The following is a 15,122-nucleotide window of genomic DNA, read 5'->3' as shown; positions in this document are numbered from 1 at the left end:
ATCTACCACGAAGGGATGCAGGTGGTCCCCCCACAGGTGTCATGGTGCCTTTAATTACTGTAACAGGTCTCATAGAAGCCCGATGAATGTCCCTTATATCATAACACTACCCCCACAGCCTGTGTCAGTGTTGTGGTGCACACTCTGAGCAGCTGTTTGCCTGAATGCTGCGGCAGTGGCTGCGTAGGTGGGCTGGGGTAAACTTTCATGGCAGAGTCATCTGTTGACCTATGCACCTGAACCTAAGGCACCACAAAGGCTGCTCAAGTGTGGCAGGTCTTGAGAACCTAGTGTTGTAAATGAAAATAAATTAGATGAACAGTGTAGGAAAAGACAGATTGCTACTTACTGTAAAGGTGACACATCAGATTGTAGACAGGCACAGTTAAAAGATATGTAGCTTTCAGCCACAGCCTTTGTCAGCAACGAGAGACACACAAACAACATTCACACACACACGTACACACACACACACATAAAAACAAGTACACCTTATGCACACATGACCACCAACTCAAGCATCTTGGGCCGCAGTTGACAGTCGTGCCCCCGTGCGCGCGCCAGTTTGTGTGTGTGTGTGTGTGTGTGTGTGTGTGTGTGTGTGTGACTTTACTGATGAAGGCTGTGGCCAAAAGCTACATGTGAGTGTCTTTTATGGTAAGTAGCAATCTATCTGTTCCTACATTGTTGATATTCCTACCTCGAGTTCCCATTGTTTAATAAATTAGATTAGATAGGGGAGGCTTTGGAAAGAAGTCTGAGAAAATCTCTGCACCGTTTGACATTTCAGCCTGGTGTGTCAAGAGCATCTGCTCATAAAGCTGTACATAAACTGAAATTGAAACCATACAAAATAACGGTAGTGCATCAACTGAGGAACTCAGATATTGTTGCTTGACGCCATTATTCCAACTGGCTGTTACAGTCTGTGCACAGTGGGGAAGTTGATCCAGATGCTTTTTTTGTGATGAAGTGTGGCTGCATTTGTCAGGGTACATAAATTCTCAGAACAGTCGATGTTGGTGCTATGAAAATCCTCATGAATTGCATCAACAACCTCTGCATGATGTAAAAAAAAACAGAAGTGTGGTGTACAAGTACTGCAAGACAAATTACAGGTCCAATCTTTTTCCACAAAACAATACATTCTGACAGGTATGTGAACAATAGATTGCATCTTTTTTTTTTCCTTCAAAAACTAATACCTAACTAAAAGATGTGTAGTTATTTCATGTATGACAATGCGAGACCACACATTGGCAATGCTTCTGTGACAGCAATACGATTTTTGGTGATAAAATGGTTGACGGGCCTCCTCATTCTCCAGATGTAAATCTGTGTGATTTTTACCTTTGGGGAATGTTAAAAGACAAGCTGTAAGCAACAAATCCCCAAATGCTTGGAGAGTTGGAAGACAGGGTTCAGCTAGCCATTTCTCAGAATTCGGCATCCGAAGTTCGTCGAGCATTTGCTAATTTGTTCAGGAGATCTTAGGCTGCTCTTACCGTAGAGGGATATCATTTTGAGCACCTATTGTAAATAAAGGTAAGCTTAAGTTAATCAGATGGCAACATTGTTTATGCTTAACTCAGGGGAAGCACACAGCAGTCGACTACCAGCAGATTAGTGTCCGAGGGTCAGGTGTGTTGGCGGATGCAGTGGTGGGGGGCAGTGGCCATGCCATGCTACCTGTGGACCCCTCCCAGGTATCTTCTGCGAGACACCCTCTACTTAGAGAACAGATAATGATAATGTACAAATGAGAGCTTTTGTGAAGCAGTAGTTCATGACTGTCAGCACTTGTATTTTCAGTAGGATCTTCAAAAACATACACACAAACTGCATGTACTTGGAAAGCATTGAAGGCATGCCAATAGGACTGATGGTAGCATAGTGTTTGGTCCGTATATGAGTTCAGTTGGAATGCGATTGTTAATGTCACTGGTTGCGACTGCTTTATAGTTGTGTTTTACATGGATTTGTGTACAAAGTGATATTGCTGTGGTTGTCAGTTGATGAAAAGAAGTCTCAACAAAAAGATTAATGGGTGTTATGCTAACTTTCTAGGTTAAGGGTCATATTTGTAGTCTCATGTCAAAATACACATATCACTTTTCTTTTCTTTCTGTGAATAACACACATCTACCTGATTTGTTTCACTTGCATTCTAAGGTTAAAATGGGTATTGGCTTCACCTCCTAAGTACCTGCTTCCTATCAAAAATGTGACACCATTTAAGTCAAGCTCGTTCTTTTCCTCACTCCCATATAGTTTTCCCTTTAACTACAGAAATATTGCTATAAGGAGAAACATAAGTTTTAACTACGAAATCCATCATATAATTCCTTTAAATAAGTCCATTTTAATTATATTTTGATAATATGAAATTTAATTCTGTAAGGTAACAGAGAAATGTATGAAAACTAAAAACATTGAAAGTAAAAAACAAATAACTTGTGGGTGGGGAGGGTGGTCAGCCAAAACTTCTCTGGCAGAGGGTACCACCACACCACACATGCATTCTTCCAATAAATCTGGACTTTATCTCTACAGCTTTTAATTTTCTAATTGTTATTACTGTAATAATAGCTATAAAATACATTTTACCGAAGACAAATTATTTGTTGTTTTTTTTTCTGGATTTTCTGTTTTCACTCTTCTGAGTATATCACTAGATCTTCTGAATTTTTTTAACTTACTTAGTAAATCATCTGATACTATTTGCTTGTTTCAGACCTGGTAGTAAAACACCAACATCTCTTCCAGAAAAATTTACTCCAGACATGGTACCAGAGTCTGCTAAGGAAACGTGTAGGAACTGGTTCTACAAAATTGCATCAATTAGAGAACTAGTACCACGGCTTTACGTTGAAATGGCTATTTTAAAGTCATATAGCTTCCTAACATCAAGGTACTGCCCAAATCTTTTATAATTATGATTACTTGTATACCAAAAAGTATTGTTATTAAATACTTGTATGGCATAATTGTTCAATACAGTGAGTTCTCCCAAGCACTTTTGAGGTTGACGAGAATGATCAGAGGCATCGGTGATCCACTTGTGGCTGTTTATGCGAGATGTTATTTGTGTCGAGTAGGCATGGCTGTCTCTCCATTTTCAGACAGGGAATATATAAAGGAGAATTTCTATGACTTTTTGGCATCATATGACCAGGTAAGTACAACAGTCAAAATGTATGTTACCCTCACAGTTTCTTCCTTTGACCATTTTGTGAAATTTCAAAAACAATGTTTGAATTTTAGTAAGTTCTTTATTGAGATAGTTTCTATGAGTATTGTGATTATCACTGACATCCCTGTTGTTCCAACAACTGGTGGAATGTAATGCCTAACATGCTATATGCCCCTGTGGGTCACTGCAATCACCATATGAAAAACTGAAATAAAAAAGGTCTAAGTGCTGTAATAAGGAATTTTTAAGTTTTGTGTGAAATGGGATGTATATAACAAGCTCAGTAATGTATAAAAGGCTCAAATTGTCACGAGTGAAAATGTAGTAGCAAATGCAATCAGCAGATGGCATGCAGTTTAACAGCCACTGCTGTTATCATAGGTAAGGCTCTGCATTCCGTGCAGTTATTCCTCTGCATTAGATAAAATGGTAGTGGCAGCAGATGTTTGTAACAGTTTGAGTGAAAGGAAACAGCAAATTAAAAGAGAAAATACCGTGACAACAATGAGGAAAAAGCTGAAAAATGAAGGGAATGAATACAAAAGTTCAAGTAATAAATGTATTCCTGTGAAAGCTCCTCCAGCACAGGAGGTAAATCTCATTACTGACCACTAACCTACACCATAACTGGACAGACAGTTTATTCTTGAGTTACCAGATGTATTGTTCTAGAAGATGTAAAGGACATGATACAGCAATCAAGGCAAATAAAGTCATTTATCATAATTTACATGAATGTATCTGACTTCTTTGAGTTCAAGAAAGCAGCAGATTGTAATACAAACACAGCAGATCTAAACATAGCCAAAGTACAGTGGTTATGGTTAGACAAACATAAGCCTCGTGTAGTTAAGACCAAGAGAATCTTAAATTAAACTGAGGCTTGGGAAGGTATCCCTATTTTGAGAAAAGGTGTATAGTATAGGACTTCATGAAAATGCAACTTCCTGCCCCGGGTGTTACAAGCCACATCTGTGAAGAAAAGAAGAAAGATTTGATTGAAGTGGTGCAGTACATGAAAAATAATGACCACATACAGTTTTACAAAAGCAGAATAAAATTTTACTATTTTTTTCTGATTATTGAAGCACAGCACTTAGAGTTTTTCATTACATTTCCACTTTCAGTAAGTTTTTCATACAATTGCAATACAACGTTTGTAATTTTCTTTGGAAAGTAGATCTATACTAAGCTTAACTTTAAATAAAGATTAGATTAGATTAGATTCATTTTTCATTCCATAGACCCGAAAAATGATATGATTCTTGTGGATGTGGAACAAACACATTAATAGTGCAGTTGCGACCATTAATTACCTAATATACTTAAAACACATTTTCCTCAAATTCATGATTGTGGAACTTAGAGCCTTTTTTATTTTAAGTTCTTCAATTCAGCACATTTTGGTCAAGGTAAAATAAAAAAAACTACATAATGTTGCTTCACAATTTATGGGAGTTTGTCTCCAAGAAACCTTGCACTGGAGAAATATATTGAATTGCACCTCTTAAACTATCATCAGCCAATTAGCTGATGATATGAGCATCATTGTTACAGGATATCAGGAACCAATTAATAAAGCAAAGATTGTACTGAATTAACAGGTAATAGGCTGCCTGTCAATTATAATAAACCCATACTTCAGCATTTTCACATGCTAGTGAGGGATACTCTGCCCTCTTACAATTGTGTGAAGAACGTAAAGCAGAAGACAACATATTCCAGGGAAAGAATAGATGAATCACACATATTTATCACCATCTTCAGAAGTGGGATTTACCTTAATACTTTCAGAAGATTATTCTTCATCTCTATCTATAGTATACATTTGGTAGTTTACTTAGTGTATTTTTTATTATACCAGACCTTACATCAATGTTCATACTCAGAAGAATATTCTTACTCAGCAGAATATTCTAACCTATTCATTATTGTATGTATCATATTTATACTATACAAATCTAATGCACCATCAAATGTAATACACATACCAATTTTAAAAATTAAAAGTATAAAGAAAGAGTTTGTTGGTGTGTAACTGGTAGGCTAAGTTTATTTTGCACAACAATGGATGTATACACGAACTATCAAAACGACAACAACAATTTTTAAGTGATACAGCCATTATTTAAAAAGAACCCCTAACTAGACTACCTATTTGACATGCAAACAAACATACCATAATTTACAGATGTTACTCATTGTTATTCACTAATCCCATCATTACTGGTATCCTCAAAGGAGTCTGCCTTCCCCATCATCCTTGGTGTTGTTCCAGAGCACATCATCTTCCCTGCCTTTCAAGGTATTTGAAATAAAGCATTTCTTGAATGGTTTTACAATCATTGGTTCTTCAATGCCATTCCAAGCTGCCAAAACCCAGTGTGCAATAATGTGGGTGTAGCAGCATGCTTAATTTGTCCTGTCAGAGTCATTTCGCACTTTGGTTCACGGAACCATTTTCCATGCTGTTCCTGAATGCAACCTTTGAAATGTAACACAGAAGTCATTCCTCAGGAATAATAACAAGGTCATTGGCAAGGCTGTAGATCTTCTTTTTATGTCATTACTGAGATGACCATGAAATGCAGTTTGAAAAGCCCACCAGGATGGAGTTCCCATATGTTTCAAAGACAGTCAAGCATTAAAGTGTCAATCCTTGATCCCTTCTATTGATTTTCAGCAATGACATCATCAGGGAACAGCATTTCATTTTTAGGGGTCTTGGGACTTATTTTATGCATGAAGATTAAGAAAGGGGGAGTATATGCACATCTGCTCTGATTGCCCGCATTACAATTATGCTGTTTTTCACACCCTGATGTTTCTTTTGTCCCTTTATCATCAATTGTGTAATTAAATGGCATATCAAACCAAACTGATATCTCATCAGTGTTGCCTATTTGGCCATCGGAAAATTTGTGAGTACCTAATGCCAACACTCTATGTAGTAACAGGCCAACAATAATGTAACAAAGTTGATAATTACATCTATGCATTGTGATGTAAGGTACAATACCTAAATTTCAGTGCTGTTGTTGGTGAATGACAGATTGAAGTTTTTACTCGAATATAATGTGCCTTCAGACCTTAAGCACACACTGATTTTGAATATTATGTGTGGTACAAAAAAATCCACATTAGATTTGCATAAATATGATACATTTTTCTTGATCATGTTGGTGGTGAATAGTGCTCTGTCTGTCACACTCCACATTCTCATCACAGACTATACACTATTCTTCTTGTTTTGTTTCAGGTATTTTCTGATGGAGTCAAGGCAGATCTAAGTCAGCAGAAGGTCGAACTGTCAACGTACCTTACACTTTACACTCCTGCACTTGACTGGATTCTTCAGGGGGTAGCTGCAAATGCACCAGAGAGCCTCTTAGTGGAAGTCATTACACGCTGCAAAGAAAAGCGTAACAGGTAATTATTTCAAATGAATTTTTCACTTTCAGTCAAAATAAAAGTGTGAGCATTAATAATATTTTAACGAGAAGAAATGTCTATTTACCAGTTTCCAGAACAAAAATAACTAAATCAGAACTGACAGATTCACAAAATAAAAGAGAATACTGAATCTTGGTGGCTGAATGGTTAAATCCAAAGGCCTAGGGTTCAGTCCTCTATTGATCTTGTTGTTTCTTGGTGTTGTAGCACATCGGCTGATGCTGCTTAATTCAGCAAATTTTCATCTTAATGAACTAATAACAGACAAGGTTTAGCATTCTGCATCACACACTTATGTGTTATAACCTGACACAACTAATCAGGTCATTGATGCAGCTTCATAATTGAAAACACGATGGAGAGTGAACATTTATGACTACAAGTAATGAGAGCCCAATTCAGTTCCAGTAAATGAAAGCAAGGAACACTCATTCTAACAGTGTTCCAAAATCAAAGTGCGGGGCCAATCAGAGATATTACATTATGGAAATTAATAACAAACAGAGTATTTATTTACAACCCTGGACATGGACTGAACAAATAATATCACTGTCCCCATGTCACTGGAGTGGCAGGTTATTAGATAAAATGTGCTTAATTTTTTTAACTGCCTCACTCTTTTTCTTGTGCCTCTTTTTTTGACTCACTTTCCCCTATTGAATAATTTGGATTTTCACTGCCCAACTTTTCTAGTTTGTTTCTTATTATTAATTTCCTCTACTTCCTGGAGCTCCTGTACTAAAACATTACTATTCTCCTTTCCCTTCCTGTTGACAACATTTCTCCTTTCTCTTTTCCCCATTTGACATAAACAGTGTAGGATTACTGAATTTGTTTCTTTTGTACTTGCTGTCTCTCCTCCTCTGGCAGCCATCATGCTGAAACTCGTGGTATCCAATTACAGCTTGGGTTAACTGTTATCTGGTTCAGCGATGCACTGCATCTGTGACTTGTATTGCATGAATTGTAGTTACAAGGTTTTTTTTTATTTTCTTGGAAATATATCGGTTTCACGAAAACTTTTATTTTTGGGAGACTTGACAATTTTCAGTAGAGTATGTGGGAAGATGCTCAAGTTCATTAAATTTTCTAGGTATTCCTTTCTCAACATAATACCTCAATTATTCTTGTAAGTTAATGTAACCTATATTTAAAATGTGGGTGCAAATATCTGCTACCTGCAAACATACACTCCTGGAAATTGAAATAAAAACACCGTGAATTCATTGTCCCAGGAAGGGGAAACTTTATTGACACATTCCTGGGGTCAGATAAATCACATGATCACACTGACAGAACCACAGGCACATAGACACAGGCACCAGAGCATGCACAATGTCGGCACTAGTACAGTGTATATCCACCTTTCGCAGCAATGCAGGCTGCTATTCCCCCATGGAGACGATCGTAGAGATACTGGATGTAGTCCTGTGGAACGGCTTGCCATGCCATTTCCACCTGGCGCCTCAGTTGGACCAGCGTTCGTGCTGGACGTGCAGACCGCGTGAGACGACGCTTCATCCAGTCCCAAACATGCTCAATGGGGGACAGATCCGGAGATCTTGCTGGCCAGGGTAGTTGACTTACACCTTCTAGAGCACGTTGGGTGGCACGGGATACATGCGGACGTGCATTGTCCTGTTGGAACAGCAAGTTCCCCTGCCGGTCTAGGAATGGTAGAATGATGGGTTCGATGACGGTTTGGATGTGCCGTGCACTATTCAGTGTCCCCTCGACGATCACCAGTGGTGTACGGCCAGTGTAGGAGATCGCTCCCCACACCATGATGCCGGGTGTTGGCCCTGTGTGCCTCGGTATGCAGTCCTGATTGTGGCGCTCACCTGCACGGTGCCAAACACGCATACGACCATCATTGGCACCAAGGCAGAAGCGACTCTCATCGCTGAAGATGACACGTCTCCATTCGTCCCTCCATACACGCCTGTCGCGACACGAATGGAGGCGGGCTGCACGATGTTGGGGCGTGAGCGGAAGACAGCCTAACGGTGTGCGGGACCGTAGCCCAGCTTCATGGAGACGGTTGCGAATGGTCCTCGCCGATACCCCAGGAGCAACAGTGTCCCTAATTTGCTGGGAAGTGGCGGTGCGGTCCCCTATGGCACTGCGTAGGATCCTACGGTCTTGGCGTGCATCCGTGCGTCGCTACGGTCCGGTCCCAGGTCGACGGGCACGTGCACCTTCCGCCGACCACTGGCGACAACATCGATGTACTGTGGAGACCTCATGCCCCACGTGTTGAGCAATTCGGAGGTACGTCCACCCGGCCTCCCGCATGCCCACTATACGCCCTCGCTCAAAGTCCGTCAACTGCACATACGGTTCACGTCCACGCTGTCGCGGCATGCTACCAGTGTTAAAGACTGCGATGGAGCTCCGTATGCCACGGCAAACTGGCTGACACTGACGGTGGCGGTGCACAAATGCTGCGCAGCTAGCGCCATTCGACGGCCAACACCGCGGTTCCTGGTGTGTCCGCTGTGCCGTGCGTGTGATCATTGCTTGTACAGCCCTCTCGCAGTGTCCGGAGCAAGTATGGTGGGTCTGACACACCGGTGTCAATGTGTTCTTTTTTCCATTTCCAGGAGTGTATTTTTAAAGTTGGCTGTTGTCAATACTGTTGGAAACATTCCATCTTTTCTGCTGTTTTCCTGAACTGTTTGCATTTGATGCTTTCTTTCTGTATTCTCCAGTACTTCTAACTACTGTACGACCTAGATATCTGGGATGTTTTCTTAATTACCGTCCTGGAAGACTTAGTCATCTGTGGTAGTAGTCTCTTTATCCTCTCTCTAAGATTATGTTTATCTTCCATTTTTGGTCAGTCTATGGCATAATTTTTTTTTACTTGAAAACTATGTTCTTGGTAATAAAGCTTTTCTTATATCAGTGATTTTCTTATGGCAATAAAATGAGACCATTTTCTTGATTACGTTTTGTTTTTGTCTTAGGCTGTAATTTTCTGTTTAATATATCATCTCTTGCTTTGAGAGACACTATCAGAGGCTGATTCCCCAGTATTAACTGAATGAAAAATTAAAAGTCTGGAAATAAAACAAGGCATAAAATTCAAATCAAGACACATAGAAAACTATTTTTCCCAAAAAATGATGATGGTGAGATGTTTGACTAATATACTTGTATGAAATCTTCAATATTACAAACCACTGCTTCCATTCCACATTGCCACTCTTATACCATCACTTGTACTCCCTTTATTTACTGGATTAATCAAACTTTCTATGAAAAATTCCTCAAATGATAGCTTTACCAAAATGCCTTGATACACTATGTTATTGAAATTTACATTTCCTTGAGCTTAATATATATTTCTGTGTTATTTTGTGTATAATAGTGTACTCTCTTATTTTGGTATGTGTAAGTGGTTCAAGAAGAAATGTAAGTTAGTTATCTAATACATTATCACTTGCAATTACAGTTGCTAGTGTCCTGTTATTAGTCTGTGAATTAGGGGTTTCCAATACAAATGCCGTCAAATATGAGGTTTTTCTTTCTTTTTGTTTTCATAGTGCCCTCTTGTTAAATACAGTAATGGCTGCTTTTAAACCTGCATACATAGCCAGCAGAGCATCAGAGTTTGTCGAGCTGGTTTCAAACTGCAATGAGGAAGGTACGTTCTATCATTTAACATAAATTTAATACTTTCATCCTTTGCCTTATTGCAGAATAATAATAAAGCATTACTAGTAAGAATTAACACATCCCTTTTAAGTGAAATGTTTATTGCAGGTTTTCCACAGTACATACTCTTCCGAACCCTTGGGTTTTGTCTTGTTCTGGCAGATCCTCCAGCAGAGGATAGGTTACAAATATTGAATGATGTGTGGCGTATTGTTACAAAACTAGAAGATCCCACCCAGTACATCAGCTGTGCAGAAGTCTGGGTTCAGTTTGCTGTCAGACATTTTTCGGTATATTTTAACATTGCACATATTTTTGGAAGTTTTGCCATACTTTTAGGATAAACATTACTAGATTTTTTTCTTTAATTGTTTAGGTTGCTGTCAAATGACCCTTACCTACATTTTATTTACTATGTATCATATTTATTTGACAGTGTAGGGAAGTAAACACATTCCTTGGAGACATCATACGCCATATGACACCGGACAGAGCATATGAACAACATTACTCACAGCTGCAATCAGTTGTGGACAAAATCTTGCTACATACACAAGATTTTGAGACACTCTTCACAATGGTATGTTTGCATAACTTATATTCTGTTCTGAACAACTATACAGAGCTCAATAAAATATTAAATGAAAGGACAATAAAATATTAAATGAAAGGACTGAATGAAGATAATGACAACTGAAGTTGGATTATTTAATACCAAATAGTTTAAGAAATAATAATATTCTTTTGTGTAGATATAAATAAATTACAGCTCACTAAGATTATATGTTCAAGAAGCTTGGGGCAATCCAGTTAGATTGTAATTAAAAATAACACAGCAGTATTTATGATAATAGAAGTTCCAGATGGAAAGAAAATTGGAAAAGATAACTGCTCACTTGTAGCTGATTATTGGGAGACACATATAGAAATATAGCAATAATAGAACTTTAAGGATTCCCCCCATGTTACACACACACACACACACACACACACACACACACACACTCTACACCAATACTGTTGTGTAAAGGACAGTGGCAAGGGAAAGCGACTAGAAAGCTCAGCGCAAGGACGGTGTAGGGAAGTTCCAAGAGAGAGGGATGGATGATACAGGTGGCTCATTGCCAATATAAAAAGTAAACAATTGTTATGGTAACAATCATAAAACAGAGGGATTCCTTTTTTTTTATTTTTTTTTTTTGCGTTAACACTATCTGTGACCATAATTTCCTGCGTGTCATCTCAGTATTGTGCTCCTTGCACTCCAACAATTAAAGTAATATTGTCAAGACCATCTGAGGAAACTAAACTACTTTTATCAATCTCCTTATTCCTGCCTGTGATTAGCACTACTCACCAAAGAATCTGTCATTCACATCCAAATCCATCCCCCTTCCCTGCCAACCTCTCATAGCTTCCTAACCTTGCCAGTCTACTTAGCCTCCAACACACTCCAGAAACTTCCTCCCCCCCCCCCCCCCTCGCACTACTCCACCCCCAAAGAAAAACTCACACTGCTCTCAACATCCTCAAGAGCTTTATCAATCTATCTTTTAAAAAAATATGACCCTAGTAAAAGTCTCAGTCCAAACTGCCCACCTTCCTCGCCCTGTGAACCAAGGAATTTGCCACAGTGGGGTGGGGTGGGGGGGGGGGCCTTGCTTGCCTCAATGATACAGATAGCCCTACTGTAAATGCAACCACATCAAAGGGATGGATGTGGATATATAAATAACATATGGTCCCTTAAGAGAGGTAGCATATTTTCCAGTATTGCCAGGGGTAACAGTCGGGATGAATGACTAGCTAGCTGGAGCATTAGCTGATGTGGCCATGCTATGATGGTACTGCAGCATGGCTGAAAAATAACGGGGAAACTACAGCTGTTAATCTCTCAAGGACATCCAACTCTACTATATGGTTTTATGATGATGACATCATCGAGTAAAACTGAAGTGATATCAGGTGTTCCCCAGGGAAGCGTCGTGGGACCTCTGCTGTTCCTGATCTATATAAATGACCTGGGTGACAATCTGAGCAGTTCTCTTAGGTTGTTCACAGATGATGCTGTAATTTACCGTATAGTAAGGTCATCCGAAGACCAGTATCAGTTGCAAAGTGATTTAGAAAAGTTTGCTGTATGGTGTGGCAGTTGACGCTAAATAACGAAAAGTGTGAGGTGATCCACATGAGTTCCAAAAGAAATCCGTTGGAATTCGATTACTCGATAAATAGTACAATTCTCATGGCTGTCAATTCAACTAAGTACCTGGGTGTTAAAATTACGAACAACTTCAGTTGGAAAGACCACATAGATAATATTGTGGGGAAGGTGAGCCAAAGGTTGCGTTTCATTGGCAGAACACTTAGAAGATGCAACAAGTCCACTAAAGAGACAGCTTACACTACACTCATTCGTCCTCTGTTAGAATATTGCTGTGCGGTGTGGGATCCTTACCAGGTGGGATTGACGGAGGACATTGAAAGGGTGCAAAAAAGGGCAGCTCGTTTTGTATTATCACGTAGTAGGGGAGAGAGTGTGGCAGATATGATACGTGAATTGGGATGGAAGTCATTACAGCAAAGACGTTTTTCGTCGCGGCGAGATCTATTTATGAAATTTCAGTCACCAACTTTCTCTTACGAATGTGAAAATATTTTGTTGAGCCCAACCTACATAGGTAGCAATCATCATCAAAATAAAATTAGAGAAATCAGAGCTCGAACAGAAAGGTTTAGGTGTTCGTTTTTCCCGCGCGCTGTTCGGGAGTGGAATGGTAGAGAGATAGTATGATTGTGGTTCGACAAACCCTCTGCCAAGCGCTTAAATGTGAATTGCAGAGTAGTCATGTAGATGTAGATGTAGATGTAGATTCTGAGTAAAATATTCTAGAGGTAAAATAATGCTCTATCCCTATCTGTCAGCAGGAACTATTTATGAGGATGCTATGTTAAGAAAAAATTGATATGGTGCTCTATACATGTAATGTTATCCTGTAATCATGTTTTTCTTTAGGTTTTCCTGACACACCAATTGTCAGAATGGTTCTCTGGTTTGTTGTTTGTTGTTAATAACATGCTCCATTACAGTCTTTTGTAATACAACAGGTGTGTATTGTGTGTGTGTGTGTGTGTGTGTGTGTGTGTGTGTGTGTGTGTGTGTGAAGAGTAGTGCGATTGTTTATGTTGTATGATGATGATGATGATGATGATGATAATGAGAGAAGAGTGAGGGTGAAACTTGGTGCCAGCACATAGCCTCCTCCTCGGAAATAGCAGCAAGTGGCTGCCAAGCTTAACCTTTGAACAGGTGTATAAAGTGCGCCAACCACAAATAATATTGTCTTATATTGTTCCATTGTTGCTTTTAATTGTGAGACTGTACTTATTCCATCATTATTGCTTCAGCTAACTCACAGCTAACTTGTGCTGACATACATCCAAGTGAGAAGCAGTAATATAACATAAACAGCCAGCTAGGCGAGAAAGAATGTACAATTTGTGCAAAAAAATCGCCCAGATTCTGAGCTAGTGGCACAATCCCACAATTTGGCAACTGTCTAATTAGAACTCGAATAAATGGTTGGCTGTGATCTGATGCGACTGTGGTATTTATTGTTTTGCGTGTGTTGTTGCAGTTATGTTACTTTTGTACACTTCATCAGAGTGATGTAAAGGAAGATTATTTTATTATTGTTTGATTAAACAGTGATTTAACTCAAATAATGTAAGATTATTTTATCTTCATTTAATTAAACTAATATTACACTGTGATTCTTCTCATAAATCTTTACCTTGGTAACATAAAGACAGCAGTTATTTATATATGTACAAAGTACACCACATGCCCGCTTGTGTTATAAAAAGTGACATACCTGCTCAGGGGTTAATGTCCCTATCCGACAGAAGGATCACCATCAACAATGTTGCATGTCCTCACTTCAAGAGACACTGTGGAGAGGTTTGATATTTAAACCGAGACACTGACGCAAAGACTGGTGAACTTTATGCTACCACCTCCAGACCAAGATCGATAACATGCATTATCTGTCATACAAAATCAATGGAAATGTTGTAATTGGTAAGCAGAACCTTCACGGAGCATAGCTGAAGCAAGAGAGATCGAGACCATGTTGACAACATGCCGCTGGTACTACTCGGCCTATGATCACAGTGAAAATGAGCAAAGCAGGTGCTCTTGTTTCGACCTCTCACCACTGGACTGAATGCAAATTCTGCCTCTGTGGTGATGGAATACATGGGCTACATCCTTCCCCTCTGGGGAGTTGGCACCATATGCATTGACTGAAGAAGATGGAGGGCCAATTGGGTGGGACTGCTGCTGGAGACAGGCTGGCATGGCTGAGCAGGCCAAGGGGTGTGACCAAGTGACCCAATGGTGGTGGCACTAATATGATGGCAGCCATTCATCAACAACAATAACCTCCATCAGGTTGTCAGCACCTAAAGAGATATTGCCAAACATTGCTGGGCTGGGTCATCATGTGTCTCTGGCCTGGTGGAGCTTATGGCTGGGAAGTGGCCTGGATGAAGTCGAGTCGTGCATGGAACCCCCCTACATGTGGTGACAGCATGGAAAGCACAACACTGGCAGTGACAACTGGGGAGTGGTTGCCAGACACTCCAGTGGAAGTGCAGTGTCCAGGCAGCCACTGTCAGACATTGGCTGAGGGCCCAGTGTCACCGGTAGCTGCATCTTGACGTCACTGGCACCCAACAGCACACCCAGTGGTGGTGCCCCCATGTTGCCAGAATCCTGGAGATGTGTGGTTTGTGGTTTTACTGGAGAGCTCCC

The 15,122-nt window shown here is 39.8% G+C and overlaps 1 protein-coding gene across 1 annotated transcript in view; it reads left to right on the top strand.

Annotated features, from left to right (window-relative positions):
• The window catches only part of LOC126175695 (VPS35 endosomal protein-sorting factor-like), a 104,950-nt gene that overhangs the window by 46,713 nt on the left and 43,115 nt on the right, over positions 1-15,122 (top strand). Inside the window, exons 7-12 of the mRNA XM_049922631.1 lie at positions 2,735-2,911; positions 3,001-3,175; positions 6,453-6,622; positions 10,195-10,295; positions 10,415-10,596; positions 10,743-10,886. Coding sequence (XP_049778588.1) covers positions 2,735-2,911; positions 3,001-3,175; positions 6,453-6,622; positions 10,195-10,295; positions 10,415-10,596; positions 10,743-10,886 — 949 coding nt within the window. The remainder of the gene's footprint in view (positions 1-2,734; positions 2,912-3,000; positions 3,176-6,452; positions 6,623-10,194; positions 10,296-10,414; positions 10,597-10,742; positions 10,887-15,122) is intronic.

The sequence above is a fragment of the Schistocerca cancellata genome, chromosome 3 (genome assembly GCF_023864275.1).
Source record: "Schistocerca cancellata isolate TAMUIC-IGC-003103 chromosome 3, iqSchCanc2.1, whole genome shotgun sequence".
Classification (NCBI taxonomy): domain Eukaryota; kingdom Metazoa; phylum Arthropoda; class Insecta; order Orthoptera; family Acrididae; genus Schistocerca; species Schistocerca cancellata.
Note: the sequence above shows the minus strand (reverse complement) of the source record. Positions and strands in the feature narration are given on the sequence as shown.